Below are 26661 nucleotides of genomic sequence, written 5' to 3'. Positions count from 1 at the left end.
CTCACTTTTCAGGTCCTTTACGTATTGAAATTTACTGTAATCCTGCTTACAGATGAAGAATATTGACCCTTTAATATTACAATGCACCTCGTAGTCAGCAAAAGCCCAACATTGGAACCGTTAAAGGTCTAAAAGGTAACTAAAAGTTGCACAAAGTTGAATAAAGATACACAGTTGATGCAGGTACATTTTGGGCCTATAAAGAAAAATCAAATCACATCCCAAGCGTCTGATATCAGAAAGAAAAATAATAATGACTGATAAGCACTTGAGGCATAGGTGCATTTTACCACTTACTGGTTTGAAACACGGTTATATAAAATGTCATCCAAGCTAAAAGACGCCTCATAATTTGCAAACAAATATACATGGACTACATTAAAAATTATAACAGCTTCAATTAGGTATACTTCAGAACTATGTTCAGGCTTATATATTATGTAAGTTTTCAAGTTGAATGTAACAACAGTTACAATGCAGTGTACACCCACAGACATTGTCTTTTGTAATAAGATATAGACCAAACAATAAAAGTACTTACGAAAATCATAAAGATGGCCATTTTTAACATATGCATGATTCCTAATATTTAATCCATTCATAAATGTATCTTCAATCAGAATGCCATTGACACAAGTTTAGAAAAGTATTTGAAGCTGAACACACTAAAAACTTTTAAAAATGGACTTTTTTATTTTTTTTGTACTTGACGCTAACTGTCTCCGCTAGCCAGCATTTTTGGATATCCTTGCCTTCACTGCTTCTGCTTCATCAAGATTCAGGCCTTTCTGAATTCGAGTCTTAATAGCATTTTCCTACATAAAGTTTCAAACATGCAATTAGCTGGAATGTAAACACTGATTAAAGTTTAGAAAAAAAACACTCTTGTTAATTTGGACTTGAATGAAAAAAAGCATGTTTCAGAATCAGATACTATAATTACCAGGTTAAGACACTCTAGTAAATGGCATGCACCACAAATTAACAAGATTTAAAGTGCTCAAGAAGGAGGGATTACTAGAACTCTGTTGTTTTGAATATATAACAACTTATGTCTCAGCCCCTAGGGATTGCAGGGTGGGTGCAACCCTTTCTGCTAGGGAGAAAATGCCCAGTGAGGTCATGATATCCATTCCTACCGAATCTTGCAGGGTTGCCAGCTGTTATTGCCACTGGAAGTTAATATCACCCTTATTCCAGAAACCCTAGGGAGAGAGGATGAAATCCATAGGGTGTTGGCAAGGTACCTGCATCCTCATTCTGAATACTGAAATGCAGTAGGATGACGGGAATTATTTCTCCATGAAAAAACAAATTTAAGTCCACAAAATCATTTAAAAGAAAAATGTCAGTAGGATGAGGGGAATTATTTCTCCATGAAAAAACAAATTTAACTCCACAAAATCATTTAAAAGAAAAAAGTGAGTAACGTTAAAAAAATAGAAAGGGCAACACCCTAAAGAAATTCAATGTAATGAAAATAAAACCAGTCAAAGGGGTACAAGAGAAAAGCGTCAAATCCCAAATATGAGGCATTATTAAACCTCTACTTTCTCATGCATAACCAATGATTTATGGACCATATTGTGGAAAAGATAAGTAATGTGGATAAAGTCATTAATGATTAAGGGGTCTCTAAACAAGCTGTTGACATGACAGAGAATGTGCTGCATATAAAGTAATTAGTTCTCAGGCGGAAGAGATTTTAGATCATAGAAATTTACCCAAAAACACAAATTAATAGATACCCAAGTAGAAACTTTAGATTATTGTAATTGCACCAAAAGGCACTTTCTACAGCCTAGCATGAGGAAGATGTGTAATTCCTTCAATGCTCAGCATAGATTTGATATGTGGCATTTAAAAAAGAGATATCAATGACAAAAAGGCATTTCTCAATGTTCACTATAAATAAAAAGTTTCAGTGTCTACCTTAACTAAAATAATTTTATATCAACTTTCTTATATATATATATATAGAGAGAGAGAGAGAGATTTCTTATTCCACTGATAGGTGCCTCATACATCCAGTATGACAGAGGTATTTCCTTTGGTGCTTAATATGGAGTTGTGTGGCATTTAAATAAAACATTAATAAGAAAAAAACAATCATGTCAGTTATAAATAAAACATTTCAATGTCCACCTAAACTAAACTATTTTAATATCAACTGTGTGTATATATACAGAGCAGCTGAAAGTAAAAAGAGACTTGTAATTAAAACATTTCAATGGTGTGAGAGCATGAGGGAGATGTGTGATTCTTTCTATGCTCAACATAAACTTTACACACACACATATATACCGTAATTCTAGATATATCATAAACTGAGAGGGATCAAATCCCTCTAGGTGAAAACCTTTTTTTTGATTGAAAAAATTTGAGGAAAGGTTTGCACCTCTAGGGATTTCATCCCTCTTGGCACATGATAGATCTGAAATTAAGATGGATCTTAGTTAAAACATTTCAATAGCATGAGATTATGATGGAAATGTGTAATTCCTTCCAACATCAACATGAAGTTGACATAAGGCACAGCCCCACACACCAGCATAGAACCATCTTAACTCTAGATCTATCATGCACCGAGAGGGATCAAATCCCTAGAGGTGCAAATCTTTCCTTAATTTTTTTAAATCTAAAAATATTCACCTCAATTGATTAAAAGAAAGTTCAATTTTTATATTGGTTTATGTAGGCTGCAAGAGACCTAAGTTGGCCCCACCATTAGAGGTGACTCTTGGTCAAAAGGGCACTCATTTGATCACTATAAATACACAAGAAGACATCTCATTTCAATCAACCAATCAACAATTAACATCTCATCTGGATTAGTCACAGAAGTGGACATAGAAGAAGGGCGAAGTCGACTGCAATTTGAAGTTTGACGAAGTTTGACCAATTTTGACCATTGACTGAATCTATCTGCTGCTCGCATTTGACCTCAGGGTGTTGACCACAAACCAAATTGACTTCACAACGTTGACTTCAGGACCGAAGATCTAGGTTGACAGAAATTCTGTCTATTGACCAGTGTTGAGCAGCATTGACTTCTCTGTTTTGAAGGATTTGACCAGCAGTTACAATTCAGAATAATTTTGACCGGTTTGACTAGTAGTTGGGCTTGAGAATTGGCACAGATTTCTAGACAATATTTATTGTAAACTTTTGCTGAAGATTGAATTCTCCTTGGAAGAAAAATTTGTTGGGATTTTCCAAGGTTGGGTTTTCCCAGGGTAAATTTGTGTTTCTTGTGTTTCGCTGTCTCTTTATGATCCTATTGTTATCATTGTTCTACTGTTGAGATTTTCTATGTATAATTGCTTAATGATTCATGTGACATAAGATAATTTAATTATAAATCATTAGAAGTAATTATCAAGATTAAAAAATCAGTTTCTAGTATTGAAAATTCAACATGGTATCAAAGCTAGGTGAAAGAGCAGCCATTAAAAGACTTGGAGAAGCCAAGATTGGAGAAATATGTGGTCAAATTTTCTCAAGCCCTAGGATGGAAGTCAAATATCAAAAGAAAGTTATTTTAGAGTCAAAGGGAGCTAGGGAGAAAATTTGTATCTCTGCTCTCTGGAGCACCATAACAACTAGCAGTGAAGTTTGGTTAGTAGATAGTGGTGCCTCTAAGCACACGACTGGTTTTCTAAATGTTCTTACAGATTTGACAAAAAGAGACTCGGCATTAAAGGTGGAACTTAGAGACAATGCCAAGTATGCTGTAAAAGGAGTTGGATCAGCTCCATTTCAACTAGAGTCTAGAAGTACTCTACACATGAGTGAAGTCTTATTTGTTCCAGGATTGAAGAAAAAACTATTTTCTATCTCAGCATTGGAAGACAAAGGATATAGACTTTCATTTGTGGATGGACAAGTGTTTGCATGGCTTAAAGGATCAGACATAAACTCTGCAGAAGTAATTATTGTTCGAGAAGGAGGATTGTATAGGTTGATAGGATACCCAGCTCAAGCATTAGTCCATGATAGCATCAGTCTCTGTGAGCTATGGCATTAAAGATTAGCTCATCTACACTACAAGCCTTTGCCTGCATTAAGAAATATGGCTACAGCTATTTCAGAACTCCAAGCTGAACATGATGGTGTTTGCAAAAGCTGTGCTCTTGGTACAAATACTAAAGGATCTTTTCCAGGTAGTGGTAGTAGATCCAAAGGAACCTTGGATTTACTTCATTCTGACATATGTGGCCCAATGACAGCAAAAAATTGTAGGTGGTGTTATAGCAGCTAAAACATCGCTCCAAAATTTTGCCTACGCTTTGTTTGAAGCCTCTCTACTAAAATCCCAGCAATTTATCTCGCACTGACCCAGGTACTTGTGCTTCATTGAGTTTTATCTTTTGCTTTATAGCTTGTGTTCGCTTACTTGCTTTGTTGTCTAACCACAAGCTGATCTCTTGACTTGGTTGCAACCCGGTTCCAAGATTGCCTCAGTGAGCTGCACAATCTTTGAGGGCAACCAGTCTTGCTCTCGGGAAATGCTCAGTTCAAGCCAACAGTGAGCTTCCACTCCAGAATTGTGCAGATCCAGCTGGCAGCCTGCCTTCAGCTGGGAAATTGCGCAGAGCATGAGGTAGCGTGAGCCACTCAGCCCAGAAATTGCACAGAAACTTTCCGTCAGCGATTGCCCAATGCATGAGCTAGTGAGTTTATCAGTTTCCTCGGGAACTGTGCAATCTCTTTGTGCATGCATGGCAGTTTTTCCCCGAAAAAGCAAAAAACAAAAAGCAAAAAAGCATCCCTAAAAAATAGGGATATATTTTTAGCAGCCAGAGTTACACTTGAGTTATTTTGGAAATTGTCGCCATGTGTTGTTTTTCCCTAGATTTTTGGTCTTCGCATTATAAACCCTAAATCAACCAAATATATTTAATGGACGCCACCAGAGCTCATTTGCACATTCGATATTGGAGCTCTGGCATTCCTGAGGAGATATAGGAACCTTCGGCACAGTTGTCGTAGCTTTCCAATTAAGTCTTGCTTTTCTAGTCTTTTGTTTTTTTTTCTGTTGCTTTTGGTTGCTTGGCTTGTGAGAGTGTTGTTTTACCCGTTTTATTGAATGACCACTGGTGTTTTGATTTGTTTTAGCTGGTAAAAGTGTTGTTATAAGTTTTGCATTGTCTTTCTTAAGTGTCACATGCATTACCCAGTGTTTGCACTAACGGTCGCCATTGCAGCGACTCTCTCCATAAGCTTCATTATTCTTCAGTTTGATCGATTCTTGCACTACTTTTGATTGCATGCATCATCATTCACTCAGATCTACTCCAACCATCACTTACACTTTCATATCTGCTCGTTTTCATGTTGCCCTTGGGCATATCTGGGCAGATCTAGGCTTCCTTGGCCCGGATCCAGCGCTTCCCGGCATGCACTGCGCATTTCTGGATCTCAAGTCTCTGCCTTGGCTCTAAGAATTGCACAAAGGCTGCCAAGGCCTGGCTCCAACTGCACATTGCATAGTTCCAGGAGCTAGTCCCAAAGCCTTAGCCAATGGGATTACACAATGCGCAATCCCAGCCAGCTCAAGCCAGATTGAACTGTGCATTGCGCAGTTCCAGTCAACATCACCTCCCCACTGGCAGTTGGGACTACGCAATGCGCAGATCCAGCTGACAATCAGTCACCTCTGAGAGCCAGAATTGCGCAATCCTTCCCAGCAGTTGCCCAGTTTGTTGCTTGGTTTGTTCTTGAAGTGCTTTGATTTCAAGCTAACATTTGCATGCCATGAGTGTCCTCTCTGTCTCCAGGTGCAGCAGTTGTTGAGCAACTCTTCAGCAGTATAGGTAACATGGCTTCCAAGAAAGCTGCATCAAAGGATATTGTCGAGAGCAACACTGGGGATGTAGTTGAATAGGTGTCAATGAACTTGCCAGTCTATGCAGACACACAGTTGTTCATAGAGAAGGACATGAAGATAACATGGCAAGAAATCAAGGATATCTTTGCAGGGAACTTCAAGGAAGATCTAGAAGATCAACAGGTCTATGTCAACATCCACCGGTCAGGCTTATATAAGGTTGCATGCAGGTACCCCACCTTCCCATGTGCAGAAATCATTCACTGGATTGTCTCACATACCAATCCCAAGACGATGACATTAAGCAATGCCAGTGGAACATAGCTTGCTACCTTCAGGACGGAAAACTATTATCAAATGTATCACCTACCTCAGTCGGTGAACTGCATGGATGCACTTTTCTATGCCACCCACAATAATGTGAACACTAGAGACATCATAAAGCGCTGGGTGAAAGAGTCATCGAAGTTCAAATCGACACCCAATCATGTTTACAAAACTAAGTCACTCAAAAAGGCCTACCAACTCTTGATCATCTTTGCATGCCGATTATACGGTCAAGAGAGCACGGACACCTTTCCGTAGAATTGGGTGGTTGTGTTGGACCAGTTGGCGAATGACGGAAGGCCATTCAACTGGTTAGATTTGTTGGCTCTTCAATTGAAAGTGCATGTGACTAATGCCCGGAATCTGCCCAAGGATGAGCAAGTGAGATTCTATATGTCCACGTACCTACTTGATGCAATCTATGCCCAGCATCAATTTCCTAGCATGGGTTGGACATGGACACCATCAGAGACTGCCGTGAATATTTATTGCAAGTTGTTTTCCGAGTGCAGCTACCGAGGAGTCATGGCGAGGCTATCTAACCATTTCATCATCCCGGTTTACAAGTTGATCTTTGAGCAGGATCCACCTTACATGTCCCAAGAAGCGATGGAGGCAATACTTAACATTGCAGATTGGTATGCCTCACCCAGTGGCACCTTCATCAGGATGTTTGGCGGAGAGAAGCCTCCGCATGTGCTACCAAGGTTTGCCACGGATAAGTTGGTCATGCAAGAGGTTGCATATCACATCTCCATAGGGTTATCAGCAGGGTTGCATAGGAGGAAGAAGGCACCATGGCCTGCTCTTCCTTTGCGGATTAGATTATACGAGATCAGGACCTTGAAGGATGCGAATATTGAGGCCAAGGACTTAGAAAAGTTTGAGTTCGGCACCAAGGACTACAATCTGTACGATCCCCATTGTATATGCAAGAACCACTATGCGAAGGTGTATTATCCATGGATCCACGGGACATTTCATTGGGCAGAGGAAGATCCTTGGAGGTACTATTACAACTCCTCCAAGCTCAATGAACTAATCAGCATGGATGTAGAATGAAAAGTTGCTCTGCAGGTAGTAGCACCGCAGGAAGCAACAACAACAACAGCAATAAGCAGCAAACCAGCGCAAGACAAAGGCAAGAGGAAGATTGCCGAGAACCCAGAGGCTGAGAAAAGCTACAAGTTCAAAGAAGATCCTCTCGTTGAGAAAGCAGCTTTGGCAGTGGAGGTGAAGAGGCAACAATGCATAAAGAGAGCAGAGCAAAGGAAGACAAAAAAGCAAAGGTTGGAGGACACAGAAAGGAAGTTGCAAGAAACAGAGAAGAAGTTAAAATTGGCAACTAGGGCCAAACTCCATGTGGGTCATCTTATTAATGGCAGCTGATATTTTTCTTGGATCCCTCTCATCGAGAGGTGTAGGATTAATCTAAAGATCATCCGATTCCGATAAGTATTCATGGAGATATGAATTTATTTGTGTCCCATGGACAATTCGTCAAGGTCAGTCAACCACCAAATAAACCCCACTTGTGCTCAACGTTTTAGTATAAACAGAGGTGGTCTTCAAGTCATTTCTACACACTCACTTGGGATCTCTTCCTCTCTACTTGTCTTTGGGTTTTAGTGGGAGTAGAGATCCTAAGGGATAACGCTGCCCTAATGGAGAAAGGCTCTACGCTGCCCTGATGAAGAAGCCCTAATCAGCCTTAACACAGTCATGGAGGAGACTACTATAGCACAGCAAGGAGAAGTCCTAGCTGCCCTCAACGCTGGTCTAGAAGAAACCTAAGTTGTCCTAAAGAAGAGACCTAGCCCTAGCCGCAGATCTAAATGGAGCCACAAACAAGCCCTAGCCGCAGTTGAAGAGGTGCCCTAGCTGCAGACAAGAGAAGAGGCCATGCCCTAGCTGCAGTAAAGAGCAAGCCCTAGCCACAGCGTTTGAAGTGCAGATTTTGGTGTGGATTCTCTGTGGAAGAAGGTTGCAACTCTAAGCAGCTAGGAAGGTGCTTAAGGGCAGATTTATGGGCAGCGTAGGTATGTCTTCTTAGAAAAGGTCGCAGCAAATCAGAGGTAAGTTGAAGTATTTATGTGTGGGTTATCTCTGTCACAGGGCCACTGAATAGGGTTGTTGCTACAGCTGCGTGGGAGGACCTTTTTGTGAGGGCCGAAAGGCTAGTTGAGGCCCTCTCTCTAGGCCGCATATGCCCTAGACAAAACGCAGTAGGACAAAGGTTCTTCCTTATTGTTTGGGGCTGCTTTATGTTGCTGGTTGGTACAGGTTGGCTGTAGGATACGTGGAGGAGGAGCCTCATACCCTACAACAGATTTGGATGCCTATCATTGGACAACAAATCCTTGTTGTAGCAGATCCGAGATCTGTAGGGTGCCTTGAGGTGATTGGGACAGCTAGTACATGGCAGCAAGGTACAACATGTCTACATGGGACAGCAATGAAGCTTGGTGAAGCATGGACAACAGCAGCATGGTAAAGCATGGACAGCTGCAAGCATGGTGATGCATGGAGCAGCAATGAAGCTTGATGGAGCAAGTAAATGAGACAGCAATACAGCATGTACATGATGCAATACATGGACAGCAGTACATGAAAACAATAAATGGGACAGCTAGTACATGGTGCAGCAAAGTGTAGTATGGTACATGGGACAGCAGTGGCAGCTTAAAGTAAAACATGATGTGTACAGCATGGTCATGAGGTCCAGCAATGTGGTGATGGGTGCAACATGGTGCAGCACAATGATAGGTGAAGGAGTCACCTTGGAGAATCAGTTGAAACAACATGTCTTCAACTGATCTCATTTAGAGCTGATCTATTCTCTTATCTAGAAGTCTAAGTGTTGACTTCTGTTGTAAATGTTCTATCTCTCTCTCTCTCTCTTTGTTGAACTATTGAAGAACATATAAGAAGAATTGATCAAGGGTTTCCCCACATTGGGGTTTGTCCCTAGCTAGCGCCACATCTTGTGTCCTCTTGTCTTGGCTTGTCTTCTGCGATTTTATGTTTATGTTCTATCTATAGTTTACTTTAATGCTGATGTGATTGCTAACCTGGAAAAGATATTGAGCTAACTGTGAAAATTGAAATAAATTTCTCTAAGCATAGAACATACCTAAAATTAACATGGTATCAAAGCTGAGGTGAAGACAATGCCCAAGCAAGAGTGAAAGAGCAATCACTGAAGACAATTGGGAAAGGACAAAAGGATCAATGGATTCCTCATCCCTCTTCAAATTCACCGAGGGTGAAATCGAAGCAGAGAATATTATCAGAATGGCGCAGCGGAAGCTTCTGATGGCCCACCTAAAGATCACTTCAATGGGAAGTCCAGATCTAAGGGTAGGAGGAAACGCAGATGCCTTGGTTGTAATAAGTTCAGCCATTATGCGAAGGAGTGTCTGAGGTAGGGACAAATCACTTGATGATAATAACAATCATTCCCAGGACATCTTCAATGATCAAAGGAATGACAGGTAATGCAGGTCATCAAGGAAACGACCGACTCTTCAGAGAAAACAAGGAACCCCAGGTATGAAGAATCAAATGTTGTTTTTGATAAGATAAAGAAGCGTTATCTTGTATTGGCCATCTCCTTCAGATTCTTTGGGAATCTGGCTTATTGATTGTAGTGCTTCAAGGCACTCCATCGGATAGAAGGGTGCTCTCTCTCTAAGTTGGTAGAGATGGAAACAATCGTTGGATTATACTTGGAGTCAATGCCACCTATCTCAGAAAGGGTGTAGGGAATGTTACCCCTCAATTGAATGGAGGTAACTCGATTCATTTTCAGAATTTCTTTTATGTACCTGATCGCAAGAAGAACCTGGTGTCCATTTCGGCAATGGAAGTCAAAGGTTTCAAGGTGGCATTCATCGATGGAGAGGTATGTGTTTGAAAATAGAATTTTCAAAGATGCTTTTACTCATGGGTTCAGGGTTGGCAATTTGAATCAAGTTGCAAGAAGTCCATTGGGGACCATGTCAGTTGACACATAGCACTAGAGGTCTATGAGTCAGATGATGACAGGGATGCCTGAATTCAAAAGGAGCATGAAGGTACATGTCTGAGATGTACTGAAGGAAAATCTTACAAGGGGACCATTCCCCTCATGTAGCAGGTCCACAGGTTTGGAACAACCCAAGGAGGTTTGAGATTCATGATGGGGAATCTCATGTGTGCAAGTGGAAGAAATCCCTCTATGGCTTGAAGCAAATCACCCTGGGTTTGATATGAGAGGATTGATAGCTGTCAGATGAAGTTGAGATTCACTAAGAGTGAAGCCGATCCAAACCATTGTTTGAAGGTTGTGGATGATAGACCTCTCATACCGGCACCTTCTAAGAACGACCTATTTATGGTAGGTGGAGACCCTCTCACTTGCAAAAGTAAGAGAGAGTTGGATTCTAGATGTGGAATGGTAAACTGCAAGCCCGTGACTACCTTGAGGATCTTAACTTTCAGAAGTTATATGGCAGTGATGCCGGACCAGATTTGGGAAAATACCTCTGAGTTTCATAAACTCATTCGCATTGATGTTCTTGGTGAACTTCCGTCCGGACATATGATTTACAGTTTATGAAACTCATTCACATTGATGTTCTTGGTGCCAAGAATCTTCTGAGATATCTTCGAGGCACAATCTCTCATAGATTGAGATACACTGCCGGAAATATGAAGCTGCATGAATATTCGAATACTGACTGGGCAGGCAGTATGGAGGATCTCAAGAGCACTTCTGAGTGCTGATTCTCTTTGGGTTCTGCTCAATATCCTAGATAAGCAAGAAGCAAAAGACGGTTGCTTTGAGCACTGCTGAGACTAAATACATAGCTACGAGTATGACCTCGTGTGAAGTTGCCTGGTTGCAGGAGCTCTTCAGTGAGCTGTTTGTACACATGATGGATACCACCGTGATCTTCTGTGTCAACCAGAGGGGGATTTGATTGTTGAGGAATCCTGTATTCTATGATTGCTCCAGTTTATAGACATCAGATACTACCTTATCTGGGATATGGTACGTCGATGAGTGAGGAGGCTCCATCGCATTGAGACCGATGTACAGGTCGCAAAAATTATGTCTAAGCCCCGGGGAAAGGTCAAATTTTTGACTTTCCCGAACGACTTGGAGTCGTTGAGAGACCTTCTTATAAGGGTCCTACATGTTACATGCATTGAGCTTTGGGAGCTCTGGAGGGGGCTTGGGGTACTTACTGGAGCAACACACGACCATAGGGCGACTCACCCTCCACTAATGGTGCGCTATGTACAGGGTGAATGGCTTAGCCTTCCCCTGTGTACCCCGAGGCAACTTTGGGACAGGATGATTAGTTCTCATGTCGAGGCATCCTACCCATGCAGTCTGGGACTCATGGGAAGTACCTCGCAAGGCACTGATGGCAGAGATAGTACAATCAAACATATGGATCAACGGATGGAGTTCTCCCTAGTTGAGAGGGAGTGTTAAAATTGGCAACTAGGGCCAAATTCCATATGGGTAAGATTAATGGCAGCTGATATTTTTCTTGGATCCCTCTCATCAAGAGGTGTAGGGTTGATCTAAAGACCATCCGATTCCAATAAGTATTCATGGAGATATGAATTTATTTGTGTTATGGGAGAATTCGTCAAGGTCGGCCAGCAACCAGATAAACCCCACTTGTGCTCAACATTTTAGTATAAATAGAGGTGGCCTTCAAGTCATTTCTACACACTCACTTGGGATCTCTTCCTCTCTACTTGTCATTGGGTTTTAGTAGGAGGAGAGATCCTACGGGATAACGCTGCCCTAATGGAGAAAGGCTCTATGCTGCCCTAATGAAGAAGTCGTAATCAACCTTAATGCAGTCATGGAGGAGACTACTATAGCACAGCAAGGAGAAGTCCTAGCTACCCTCAACGTTGGTCTAGAAGAAACCTAAGTTGTTTCCCTAAAGAAGAGACCTAGCCCTAGCCGCAATTGAAGAGGTGCCCTAGCTACAAACAAGAGAAGAGGCCATGCCCTAGCGGCAGTACAGAGCAAGCCCTAGCCACAACATTTGAAGGGCGGATTTTGGTGCGGATTCTCTATGGAAGAAGGTTGCAGCTCTAAGCAGCTAGGAAGGTGCTTAAGGGTAGATTTATGGGCAGCGTAGGTATGTCTTCTTAGTCAGAACAAGCCGCAGCAAATCAAAGGTAAGTTGAAGTATTTATGTGTGGGTTATCTTTGTCACAGGGGCACTGAATAGGGTTGTTGCTACAGCTGCGTGGGAGGACCTTTTTGTGAGGGTCAAAAGGCTAGTTGAGGCCCTCTCTCTAGGCCGCATATGCCCTGGACAAAACACAGTAGGACAGAGGTTCTTCCTTATTGTTTGGGGCTGCTTTATGTTGCTGGTTGGTACAGGTTGGCTTTAGGATACGTGGAGGAGCCTCATACCCTACAGCAGATTTGGATGCCTATCATTGGATAGCGAATCCTTGTTGTAGCAGATCTGAGATCTGTAGGGTGCCTTGAGGTGATTGGGATAGCTAGTACATGGCAGCAAGGTACAACGTGTCTAAATGGGACAACAATGAAGCTTGGTGAAGCATGGACAACAGCAACATGGTAAAGCATGGACAACTGCAAGCATGGTGATGCATGGAGCAACAATGAAGCTTGATGGAGCAAGTAAATGAGACAGCAGTATAGCATGTACATGACGCAATACATGGACAGCAGTACATGAAAACAATAGATGGGACAACTAGTACATGGTGCAGCGAAGTGCAGTATGGCACATGGAATAGCGGTCGCAGCTTAAAGTACAACATGATGATGTGTACAGCATGGTCATGAGGCCCAGCAATGTGGTGATGGGTGCAGCATGGTGCAGCACGGTGAGGTGCAGCATGATGACAAGATGCAGCACAATGATAGGTGAAGGAGTCACCTTGGAGAATCAGTTGAAGCAGCATGTCTTCAACTGATCTCATATAGAGATGATCTATTCTCTTATCTAGAAAGTCTAAGTGTTGACTTCTGTTGTAAATGTACTATCTCTCTCTCTCTATTGAACTATTGAAGAACATATAAGAAGAATTGATCAAGGGTTTCCCCACATTGGGGTTTGTCCCTGGCTAGTGCCACATCTTGTGTCCTCTTGTCTTGGCTTGTCTTTTGCGATTTTATGTTTATGTTCTATCTGCAGTTTACTTTAATGCTGATGTGATTGCTAATCTGGAAAAGATATTGAGCTAACTGTGAAAATTGAAATAAATTGCTCTAAGCATAGAACATACCTAAAATTAACAGAAGAAGCTGAAAGAAGAGCAGGAGCTAAGAAGGAGAGAGAGGGAAGAGAAGCAGAAACAAGAACAAGAAGAAGGGCAAGGCGTGATCATAGAGAAAATTGCGCCAATACAAGTTGAAGAGTCAGAACAGCCAGCAGATGAAGAAGAGGGTGAGCAGTTGTAGGATTGGGAACTTGCTCAACAAATTGAGCAAATGGTTGAAGAGATGGACATGGAGTTGGCACAGGAGCCACAGGACCAAGATACCGACCTCATGCCGAGAGCATCCAAGGCCGCCCCGCAGTCTCCACCACCTCCAGTATCAGAACCAGTCCCGAGCAAGCAAGGAGAGGTTGTTCTCCTTGATGATGATCCGGTGATGGATGTGTACAATATATCCTTTGATGAGTTGCAGCAAAAGATTGTACAGGCGCAGAGAAAGCATTTCTCGGATGATCACGCATCACCTACATTTATGAAGGAAAGGGTGATAGTGTCAGATGTTAGAAAGCATCCAGCTGCCATGGTCAATGCCACTAAGGCTTATGCAGAAGCCACGAGCTCAAATGTCAAGTTCTTGTTAGCAGAGAATGATCAGATGGCAAAGGACTTGCAAGCGGCCAGGCAGAGGGCAGAACAATCCACAGGATCCACTATGGCAGAGATGAGGAAAGCGATACTTGCTGAAGTATCGACTCTTGAGACCACCATGCGGAAACTTTATGACAGATTTGTCACCATGCACAAGGAAATTGTCCATCTATATGGTTTTCAACAGCGGTGCATAAAGATTGTCCAAACTCTCAAGGACATACATGCTACTATTGCACACGTACAAGAATGGACAATGAGATACAAGGGAGCCCCACTTTACTTGCATAAGATAATGAAGCCACAGGCAGAGCTAGACAAAGCACGGATCCAAATGTTGATCCAGAAATATGAGCAACTCCCTCCGCTTATCAGTAGCATACAAGCTTCCTATGCACGGTTGTTCAAGAGTCGAGATGTCATGGTGAGGACACAAGATTCCGTCAATCGGTTCCCTCACCCAAGCCATTAAGAAGAGCCAAGTTTGGATGGAGGTCGATAGGTACATGGAGCAGTTAATGCAAGAGGCCACCAGCAATGACTTGCAGTTGAGCACAACAAACATGCAAAAGTACATTGGTGGTCCCGCCATACTCAGGACAATGTTGCGCATGCTTCAAGATGAGTTGGACAAAGGTTGCAGGACCATATACCCAGAAGCCATGGAGGCAAGAGTCTGTTTCTAGAAATACATCACCAAACAGTATGGGGACACCATAGCACAATACCAAGCTTGGTATCAGTTTGTCACCGAAGATCATCAAGAGGATGTTGACAAGTTGGTCTTTCCCCAAGCTTCCGAGTCATAGCGTTTGTCTTAATAGGTTGACTCTAGCCTATTTTTGGAAAATGTATATTATTTGTAAATATATTGTAAGTGAAATTCCAAGTGTCATTAGTGGAATGTGAACAATCACTATGTAATGTAAAGAGTTGTTTGTAAAAGAGTTGAAGAGTCATGAGGGTAATCAAAGAGTCAAAGGGGAATGTCAAGGGTCACCCCACCCTTTGTTATGAATAGAACATCATAACTCGTAGAAAAGGCTTTTGGGAGCCAAGCTTTTGGCTGGGATTAGGCTTAGAGAAGGCTTGGGAGTATTGTGACGAGCCTTGGCTTCTCCACAGCGTAGAGAGAGTATGCTTTTTTGGAGCAGGCGATGTTGACTATAATGTTCCACTATTGGCGCTAGTGGCTATCAATGGTGTATGTATGGATGGAACTTTCACTTAATAATAATATAACTAAGCCAGCGCATTTTCATGCATATGTTGTTATTGCAGTTCGACTATTCTAGTTATTTTAGCAATGTATGTTGTTTAACTTACGCATTTTCTTATGAAGTATTTTGTTTGCAATTATATGAATCTGGCTGAAGGTGTGTTGTTGGATTAACCCGTCACTTTGGTTTGTGGACTATTCCGCTTCCAGCCTGTGATGTCAGTCCGCTCGTGTGTTCCTTTCAATTTGCGTACTATTACAGGTTTGTAAGGGACACACCTCATTTTTCCCCTACGTGTATTAGAACCCCCATGCATCTCCCTTGACTCGCTGCAAGGTCACACACTTGCTTCCGACCAAAGTCATCATACTTATCTTTGCGCGCTACTGTGGTCAAGGCACTACATTACCACCCACTACTGGAACTCCTACTCCAAACGGTCTGAGGTCTAGTTGGTGTGAAAATTTCTAACATGAAATTCAACTGTAGTAACTAATTTATTTCTCCTACTTATTTTCCACAATAAGTTATTTACAAAACTCTTCAGTAAACATCAAAGTAAATTCTATTGCAGTTGTCACATAATAGCATAAAGAAAAAGACAGTGAAATACAAGCACAAGAATCAATCACATCAACACAGTTGTTTTTGGACAATAGTCCCCGGAAAAACCCAATGCAGGAAAACCGGTGCAGCAGATGAGGGTTTATTTATTATTCTTCAGCAACAATCTCTTTACAAGGAATGATTTGCAGAACATAGAGAAACCTTTGTGAAAACACCTGAGATAATTTTCCTCCACCCTTTGGAGAAATTTTGACACCCAAGAGACCCTTCAACCTCCACTACATCACATCTACGTCATCTCTGTGTGAGGACTGCGTCCCTTGCTGCACTGCCTCTCTAAGTTGTCCCTCTGCGTTGTCCCTCTGATGCACTGCATCCCCTCCTCCTCAGTCTTCGACTGATACTGATACCCTCCTCTTCCTTCACCCTGTAACTCTCCCTCTGAAATTGAACTCTTACTTCTTGAGAATCGATTTCCCTCGAGTTACTGAGTATTTGCCGCGTATATCTCCAAATGACTCTCAAGTCTTCATTTATACTTTTCTTGTTGAGATATCAATGACCGTGATCTAATCTCTAATAAACAACTAAGATTAAATTAGACTTGATCCTCGTCTCTTAGAATCTTCTCACCCTTATTTTCATTAATACCCATTAGTATTTTAATTTTCCTCAGTTTCGACTTAGGAGCCCCATTAAAAATATTAATTATTTTAATAAAATACAATCGGGGTGGAATTTCACCAAACGATTTCTAGGTCTTGGAGATCTCATGTGTTCTAGCCCCTCCACAAAATTTCAAAGCTAGAGCACATCCAATGCTACCCAAAAATCAACACCCCCTCTTAGCGAGGAATGTGCTCTAGCAATACTTCCCAGCAGAAGTATCACACTGATCCACGGCATTGGTCCTCTGCGTTGTTGATGCTCGGCCTGTTGCCCTTCATCCACTGCGCTATTGTAACCTGTACTCTTAGTCACCGGATTCGCCGTTTTTTATCCATAAAATTCGAAATTCGGCGAATTTGAAGGCCAAATGAACATATTCGTTCGAGTTCGCCATTAAATTCGGCGAACTCGAATTTCATGTCGAATTCGAATTTGAGACGAATAAAATCGCCATTAAATTCGTTTGAATACGTTGAAATTCGACTGCTGATGATTAAATTCGTTTTTTTTCGCCCGCGGGTTTTAGTTTTAGGTTTCATTGACTGTTTCATTGACTCGGGTTTCATTGTTTCACGATAGAAATAGGCGTGAGGTGTAACTAAAGAACCCAAAACCAGTGGGCCTTCTCCATGTGTTCGCAAAAACCGAGGGCAATGATATTATGGATACAATTTGCAGTAGGACATATGAGTGTTACTTAAATCTGCGAGTACGTCTGGCAGAACGCCCGCGAGAGTGTATAGTATTTGATGCGTTCCTGCATATGTTCACCCACATTCAATCCATAAACCGTGGGCTTTTGTTGCTGCGTAGCGTGAATCAAATGGCGAACCTATTTGTTTATTGGTTCAAAGTATCAGTCGTGTTTCCACTTGCCCGCCACGTTCTGCAGCAACGTATATCCATTTTTCAAATAAAACATATTTAATATGTCAATTATTTTATCTAAATTTCACGATCAAATCCAATCTTTTCATTGCCCTAATCTTATTAAGGTTACTTAAATAAAATTGTTAGAGCACTTTTTCCACGGATGGTCCCCGCGCTTTGCAGCAAAGGATAGTAGCGTTTTAATGTTTTCGTTTTATAAACTTGTTAAAAATATATAATTATAAACATTTCACCAAAATATATAATGTAATAGAAATAAAAATAATAAACCATATTCCAGAATCTAAGATCGAATGAAGTGTATTATCGAAAAGATTACATATGTAATTTATATATTGCATTCTTAGAATCGAAAAGATTGTAATATATGTTCTATATAGATATCAAGTATAAAAAGAAAAGGTCATATAATAATAAATTTAATGGCTATGAATTCACCTTTTTAATGGGTTTACAGTTAGATTTTAAATTTTAATATTAATGTGAAAAAAAAATAATAAAATTATAATTTTAAAAAATTTGGAGAAATTAAGTATATTATTTTATAAGAAATATATTTAAAAATATTTTAGTATTTTTAGGATGGAGATGATTAATAATTTGATGGAGGTGAGAGGGATTGGATCACTATTTTTATGCGAGAACAATTAGGTAGCTTAATAGTATATCTAAATAATAGGAAGATGGTTTGGCTTGTTTTTCATGCCTTGATTGATATATCTATCTTTAATATACATTTTTTTTTTCGAATTTCTATATGTCGAATTTTATCGACAAAATTTGAGTTGCCGAACTTTATTCGAATTCCATGGTCCTCGAACTCGAACCTGGTGACTTAGCCTGTACTATTGCCCATGACACTGCCACTGTCACTATTGCATCTGTACTGAACTCCCTCTTAAGAACTGCACTATCCATGTCTGCCACTGAAACGGATTCTCAATCATCCCCATCTTCTCCTTAAAATAAGCAAACTTTGTTCTTCCTAGAGCCTTGGTGAGAATGTTTGACACCTGCTCTCCTGTCGGAGTGTACTGTAACTGTACTGCACCTTGCTGGACACAGTCTCTGATAAAGTGACACTTGATGTCAATGTGCTTCGACCGATCATGAAAAATTAGATTCTCAAAGAGCTTGATGCAACTTTTATTATCACACAAAATGTTGGTCGTTTCCATCCTTCTCTTGAATAGATTCACAAGCAACTTTCTAAGCCATATGGCTTCACATGATGTTGTGCTAGCTACCATAGTAGTACATATGGACGCATCGTGTATCTACTATACTCCCTATGCTAGGATGACCGACATTGATCTGGGATCAATTGGAACCGACTTTGGGTCAGTAAGAGTGATATAGCTCACTCTCTCTTGGAACTGATCTGGGATCAGTAAGAGTGGTATGACACACTCTCTGGAACTGACTTCGGGTCAGTAAGAGTGCTATTGAGCACTCTCTTTATCTGGAACTGACTTCGGGTCAATAAGAGCGCTATTGAGCACTCTCTTTATCTGGAACTGACTTCGGGTCAGTAAGAGCGCTATTGAGCATTCTCTTTATCTGGAACTGACTTCGGGTCAGTAAGAGCGCTATTGAGCACTCTCTTTATCTGGGACTAACTTCGGGTCAGTAGAGAATGGTATGAGACATTCTCAATCAATTCTTCTTCTTCATGGTTCAGCAGAGCAGTGCAGGTCACTGATGGCAGAGATAGTACATTCTCGCAGATGGATCAACAGATGGAGTTCTCCCTAGTTGAGAGGGAGTGTTAAAATTGGCAACTAGGGCCAAACTCCATGTGGGTCATCTTATTTATGGCAGCTGATATTTTTCTTGGATCCCTCTCATCAAGAGGTGTAGGATTGATCTAAAGATCATCCAATTCCGATAAGTATTCATGGAGATATGAATTTATTTGTGTTATGGGACAATTCGTCAAGGTCGACCAGCAACCAAATAACCCCCACATGTGCTCAACGTTTTAGTATAAAAGGAGGTGACTTGATAGTCATTTGTACACACACTTCACTCTTGACTTATCTCCACTTGTTTTGGGTTTTAATGGAAGAGAAGTCTAAGAGGAGGAAACCCTAGACACAGGAGGAAAGGAGACTAAACAAGGAGCCCTAGCCATAGTCTGGCCGCATTCATGAAGAGGTTCAATACTGCCCTAGCCGCAGTCCTAAAGAGGGTGGTTTAGCCGCAGTCCAAGAGAGGAGATCCTTGCTCCTATACGCTGCCCAAACCTGCCCTAATATGCTGCCTAAAGGGACACCCTAATCGCAGTAAAGAGGCTCCCATACACGCTGTCTAAAGGATGCCAAGCCGCGGTCCAAGCAGGGAGAACTAAGGCCTATACACGCTGCCCTAACCTGCACCTGTTGGAAACAGGTTCCTCCAAGAGCCAGTTTTGGGGCTAAAAGCCCATGTTTTGGGGCAGAAGGCCCAAATTTTGTAATAAAGATGTAAAGTCTCTGCATTTTGTGGTCACAGAGCGTGAAGAGGTCAAAGGTTGTCCACCCTTGTTTTGTGAAGTCTTATGTCGGCTGTAAAGATCTATCCATGGTCTGCAGATCATGGGATTGTATAAAAAGTGAGTCTTAGAAGAGTCTAAGGGAGTAGTAACAACAAGAAGAAGGATTTTGGGTAGGAAGTTCTAAGTGTTCTCGAGTCTTAGCGTAGGTAGAGGCTCTGCAGCTGAGTGCACAGAGGCCTAGGGTGGAAGTCCGCAGTTGAGTGCGCAAACCCCTGCAGTTGTGTGCGCAAGGAGGATAGAGTCTGTACTGAACTTGAGATATCAATAAAGAGAATTATTCTGCAATCACTGTGTATTTTGTCTCTGTTTAATGTATTTGATTATATTATGTTACAATCTGGGTTTACATTATAATGCTTATTTGATGTGCGAATGTATCTGATTATATCTGTTAATTGAACACAGGCAAGAATAAAGGATTACGCAAAGGTAACTGCAAATGCATGGTAGATTAGGTAACCCTTAAGATAACATGGGAACTTATACAGTAACTCAATCACAGAGGCGCGTAAGTGCCTAGACCTCGAGTTAGGGTTGCGCGAAGATCAGTCGAGTACCTTTGCAAAGGTACTGAAGGACGAAAGAGAAGGAACATCGATAAGCCCTAAAGACTTATCGATTTGCATGAAGGCAGGATCAGGAAGTATAGACCGACATCACGACCATCTCAAGGTGCGAAAACTTGGTTCTTGCATCCCCCCATACTACTTCGGGTGAGACTTCAGTCCGCGCTCTATGGGCTTGATGCTAAAAAGGGCCAGTAGTATAGAGATTTGCTTGGCTGACTAACGCTGAACCTGGGTCAGGGCCCATCAAGCCAACAAATGGTTTCGTTGCCAAGACCGGGATCTGCATAACAAGATGTGTGATGTCGTATCATTGGAATCCAATGAAGAAAGAAATTGAAACCTGGTTGGATAGAAAGATCCACGAATTCGCGGCACAAGAAAACAAGAACCCGCGATTAACAAAAGAACAGTGGTTGGACAGATACTTGTACACAAAAATACACGAAATCTTCTTTTGTTCCTTCCCGGTTGAGTTATACGAGTGGATCACGAAGTTGGCAGACGGTCAAGGAAGGTGGAGGCTTGACAAGCCGATTGTTTGGACACCGAAGCTAGTAAGGAGGTTAGAAGCTTCTGAAGATAAGATCGTGCACGTTGTCGACCATTGGCTCGACCGCATCATAGGAGGATTTGTGACCGAGTTCGCGGTTGATACCTCTGTCAGTTACAGCGAAGCAGAGCACCGCTTCTTCAAAGGATCATGAGGTAAGTATTTAAAATCACTGAATACTTGGATTAAGATGCTCTTGTGTGAACAACGGGTTATGTGGTTACCTTGATGTTTGGAGCTACGCGAAGCGGAAAACCTTTCAGGGACGGAGGAAGAAAGGGTCCTGAGTATAGCCCACTGATCGGACTCCCTTTAAGTGACGACGAAGGGACACTGTAGATTTCTCCCCTAAAGTGATGAGACGAGGGTTCCTGCGAATAACTACACCGCCTCCGCCCTCATCACATCCATCCACACCACCTCCATCCTCGCCTCCACCGCTCACCCCATCACCCACACCACCGCCACCTCCATTGTTCAATATGGCGAACTTTGTAAAACTACCTGTATTCAAGGGCATAGGGAATGAGGACCCGGACCAATTTTGGTTTGTCATAAAGGTTGTATGGGAAGCTCAAGGCGTTGCGGATGATCACATGAAGAAGGCGACATTGGTTAGTGCTTTGCAGGATCGTGCACTAACCTGGTACATCAAGTACTCTAATGATAACCAAGCAGCTACGCTAGCAAAGATCCAGACCGCACTGAATAAAGAATTCAGTAGGCCTAAGTCTGAAGCACAGTTGATTGTGGGATTCAAGGAAATCACGATGAAACCAGGTGAGACCCCTTGGGAATTAGATCAGAGATTGAAGTGTAAAATCTGCGAAGCTAATATGAATTTGACGGATGGGCAACACCGCGAGTGGTTCGTGGCTTCGCTCCTGCCTCACCTAAGGGTTGCGCTGTCACAACAGAAGATTACGACTTAGGCGGAAGCCTTGGAGATTGCAATGAGACTGCACGAAACGCCGATGCAAGATCTGAATCTAGGGGTTCAGCAGATTCATGCTCAGTTGAAAAAACCTGTCTCGAAATGCAAGGTCGAAAGCAGGGCAGAACAGCTCGGCCAGAGGCGCGCGAAGAGGTTTGGTGCATAAAATGCAAGGGTCAAGGGCATGACAAGGATCACTGCCCAATGTTTGCGAACTACGTTGCAGCAAGAGGACCAATGCCTCTATGACCGCAGGCCACAGCAGGGCCAAGTGTAGGGCCTGCGCTGTGGTGTGCTATATGTCAGGACGCAGGGAAACACATCACTGATAATTTCCATTTGCTACAGAAATTTGTACAAACACTGTAGCAACTGTTCTGCAAATTATGTAAATCAGTAGGCCATGATGAGCACAATTGTCAGAGTTACGAATTGATGATGGAGAGGACACCTGCATACAGAATGCAGACAAAAACGCGGCCTCCAAACCAAGGCGTTGGAGGAACATGAGGTGAATATCAGGGGCACAGCCAGGGCCAAGGTGGAGAAGGGCCTGGGAGAGGCCGAGGACAGCTGATTTGTTACAATTGCGAAGGCCCAGGACACTACGCAAGGGACTGTCTAAATCTGACGCGATTGTCATGCCGCTACTGTACTCAGTTTGACCATGCGACTAAGGATTGCCCAATATTGTTGGCTAAGATTCGCGAAAAGGGGCCCAGCCGACGCAAAACCTCCAGATGATGAGGGTTGAGCCTCGCGAGGAAGACCCTAAGGTAAACATTATGCTGCGGAGCGGAACCACGACTAGGGAGGATAAAGGGAAGCAGCCTGCAGAAGGTGTATGGGTCCGCAAAGCACCAAAGAAGGAGACTGGGTTTGATTTGGAGCGCGCAAAAGAAACATTTATGGAAGCGAAGAAAAGCTTCGCTGAGGCCTCTACCTCCGGAAGTCAGGAGAAACCAGTTGAAGAAATGGACCCGTCCATGCTTACCATGTTCTTGGAGACCTGCATGAAGCTGCTCCGTGACAGTAAGGCTGTGAAGGGCCTGCAGGAATTGATCAATCGGTGTGCTGGTAAGGATGGCGCTACTGGTGAACCACGCGTGGTCAGGAAGCTTGGCAAGCACAAGGCAAGGACCGAACGGGAGATGAGACTCACCACGCAGATAGGGGAATACGAGATGGACCAAGTTATCCTGGATCTGGGGTCCGACATGAATGTTTTGCCAAAATAGACCTGGGAGAGAATGGGGAGACCTGTGCTCTAGTGGTCTCCAATACAATTAAGAATGGCAAATCAACAAAAAATTATCCCAATGGGGAGGCTACAAGGGGTCACAGTTGACATTGAGGGTACAAGCACGCTGGCAGATTTTGAGGTAATAGAGATTGTGGATGATAGCAATCCCTACCCTGCGCTCCTTGGAATTGATTGGGCCACTGACATGAATGGGGTAATCAACCTGAAGAAGCGGAAGATGATATTTGAAAACAAGTCGCTCTGCATAGTGGTGCCACTGGATCCTGCGAAGGGACCGCACTATATAGAACCAATCCAAGATTACGAAAGTGATGACGATCTGGACCAGATTTAAAAGATAACGGTGTGAGACCAGGATTAGGTGAATCCGACAATGGACGGACGCATTACATGGGATTGCGAAAGCTCCTACACGTCAAATTCAGATGAAGAATTGGAGCATTGGCAGAACCGGCTGCATGAAGTCTCGACGTTGCATTGTAATATGATGACCAAATCGTTGCGCTGTGTCATCCAAAGTCAAGAATCTGCCTCATTATGATGGGCTAACTGATGTTGATTGCTTTTTGGATGCATTTGAAAGAGAAGTACCGGAGAAACATCGCTTCCAAGCCTTGGACTAGGTACTGCGCGCTACGCCTACAAGATGGTGGGGTACGCACAAGGATAGTTTTAGTGATTGGCGCGACTATAGGAGGATGATGAGAATACATTTTGGGCAGCCAAAAGTGCGGATGACAGATAAGTATGACGGACGAGATGACCTGCGCAATCACCTAGCTAAATGGAATAAGGCTTATGGTGCGGAGCCCCAGCCTGAATGGGTGCATCTGTTTTTTCATACCCTGGGCGTCATACCAATGAATTGGTACTTGGAAACCAAGCTCCACCATGGCACGGAGGAATGGGACATGCTGCGCCAGGGACTTTTAATGACGTTCAGCTTTGAGAATCGGTTTAACTGTATTGACGCGGCGCTACAGGAGGTTAAAGTAGCGATCTTTAAGATACCACAAAATCCTTTGGCCCTGATCCAACCTGATTGGACTACCCAGTTGAGTCATGCACTAGAATGCTATAACGTGACCGTTGAAGAAGAAGACGAGGATCCCCAGAAAGTTAATATTACGGAAACTAAAGGTCACCGCGAGGTTGAAGGTCCGCAAATAGAGGATCCTAACATAATCGCGCCACTGAAAAGCAGGCAGGTCAACATTGGCACAGAGGCAGAACCAAAATTTGCAAAAATTGGGGACTATTGGGATGATGCAACAATAGACAAGGTTGTTGAGCTCCTCCGCGAATATCAGGATTTGTTCCCCACAAAGTTCTCTAATCTAAAAGGGATAATAGGAGACTTGGGTGTCATGAAGATCACCCTGAAACCGGACGCAAAGCCTGTAAAACAAAGACCTTACTGCCTTAATCCTAAGTATAAGGAAAGGGTTCGCGCTAAGTTGGATAAGATGCTCATGGCAGGAATTATTGAACCAGTAGAAGAGTTTGATTGGGTAAGCCCGATAGTGGTTCAGGAAAAGAAACAGAAAGAAGAAATAAGGATATGCGTGGATCTCCGGAAGCTAAATGATGCTTGCGTGCATGACCCCTTCCCGACCCCGTTCACTGATGAAGTCCTAGATAATGTAGGCGGCCAAGAAGCATACTCTTTCACTGATGGGTTCTCTGGGTATCATCAGATCAAAATCACGCCTGAAGATAGAAGCAAGACGACCTTTGTGACAGAATGGGGATGTTTTCAGTATACTGTAATGCCTTTTGGGTTGAAGAATGTGCCAGCCATCTTTTCACACGTAGTCATTGCGGCATTCAAAGACTTCATTCATAAGTTCCTGGAAGTGTACTTTGACGATTGGACAGTGTTTGGATTGGTCAAGCGTCATGTGGCAAGTCTGCGCTTAATGTTAGATACGTGTCAAAGATACCAGATCGCGCTCAATCTAAAGAAGTGTCTGTTTTGTGTCCCTTTTGGGATCCTGCTAGGGCATGTGGTGTGCAGACAAGGATTGATGGTAGACCCCGCGAAGATCGCGGTGATAATCAACTTGGAGGCGCCAAGGAATGTGAAACAGTTGCGCGCGACCCTGGGGCATACTAGATACTATAGGAAGTTCATCAAGAGCTATGCCCAGATCACCGCGCCCATGGAGAAGTTGTTGAAAAAGGATGCTACGTTCTATTGGAGTGATGAATACCAAAAGAGCTTGGACATGCTGAACGAGAAAATGGTCACTGCACCGATCCTAGTCTTTCCGAACTGGAACAAGGAATTTCATGTGCGCGTGGACGCCTCATGTATCGCGCTGGGGGTCGTGCTGACACGGGCGGGCGAGGGGGAATTGGACCATCCTATAGCATTCGCGAGCACGAAGTTGTCCCAAGCTAACAAGAACTATTCCACTACAGAGTGCGAAGGACTAGCCATGGTCTACGCGCTCCAAAAGTTCAGGCACTATTTGCTAGGTGGACATTTTAAGATGTATACGGATCATTCTACGTTAAAATACCTGGTTAATAAACTTGTGTTGGGGGGGGAAGATCTGCAGGTGGTTGTTGTTATTGTTAGTGTCAGTGTTTACAGCCTTCCTCCAGTGATCAAATGTGCTCTTACATAGTGATTTTGAATTGTCAAGGTCAAATTTTGTCATTTCAGTGAGTCTTCAAGCAAAATTTGGTCACTAGCCATTAGGTCTAGGGTTTGCCCAAATGTCAGTCTATGTCACTATCCAGCTGAGTCTATCATCATTCATAGGGTTGTCATTATCATGTCAGTGTCTAATGGGTCATTTGATACCTTGTTCATGCTTCAGTTGCGCCCAGGCAAGGTCATTTCCCTCTCTTAGGGTTTTGAAGGCAGTTTCTCTTGGGCGGACAAATCATCGGCAAAACTTGTTTCCTGATGTTCATACACCTTCCCCTATCCTTAATGTACCTTATCAAACACTTCCCAACACTCAGATCCCCCAAATTCCTCATTTTTGCACAAACCCTAGTTTCTAGCTACAACCTGGCAATTTTCTAGGTTGGGCCTGTGTTTCACTCTTTTGAACCCCTTCCTCTCACTCAATCTCTGAGATTCCACTTTCCCCTGCTTCCTAACATCCCTCCCTACTCCCAAAAATTTTCTCAAGAATTTAGAAGCCCCTTATCCCCTTCATTTCGCTCCATTTCGACAAAATTCCTGGTTTCACACATCGGGGCAAGTTTCACTAAAATGATGGTTCTGAGCAATCAAAGATGAATTTTGCAAAACTGATAAAGGTTTTTGTCCAAAACATGCCAAGGAAGAGAAACCTCCTTCACTTTTTGCACAGGTGTCATGGTTTGAGAGAAATGTCAAGAATACCGTTGCCTCAGGAGAATCAAAGGCACCTCTGAAGTGACCTTGGGAAAATCAAGTTTTCTCCTAGCTTGGTTGACCAAATG

The 26661-nt window shown here is 42.7% G+C and overlaps 1 protein-coding gene across 2 annotated transcripts in view; it reads right to left on the bottom strand.

Moving 5' to 3' along the window:
* Positions 1-400: 400 nt before the first annotated feature.
* The window catches only part of LOC149166945 (choline-phosphate cytidylyltransferase 2-like), a 156648-nt gene continuing 130387 nt past the window's right edge, over positions 401-26661 (bottom strand). For both annotated transcript variants that reach the window (XM_089432831.1, XM_089432830.1), the window contains exon 9: positions 401-815. In XM_089432831.1, coding sequence (XP_089288957.1) covers positions 726-815 — 90 coding nt within the window. In that variant the 3' untranslated portion in view covers positions 401-725. The remainder of the gene's footprint in view (positions 816-26661) is intronic.

The sequence above is a fragment of the Pinus tabuliformis genome, chromosome 5_1 (genome assembly GCF_031772625.1).
Source record: "Pinus tabuliformis cultivar Carrire ecotype Pingquan chromosome 5_1, CPIR1, whole genome shotgun sequence".
NCBI lineage: Eukaryota > Viridiplantae > Streptophyta > Pinopsida > Pinales > Pinaceae > Pinus > Pinus tabuliformis.
Note: the sequence above shows the minus strand (reverse complement) of the source record. Positions and strands in the feature narration are given on the sequence as shown.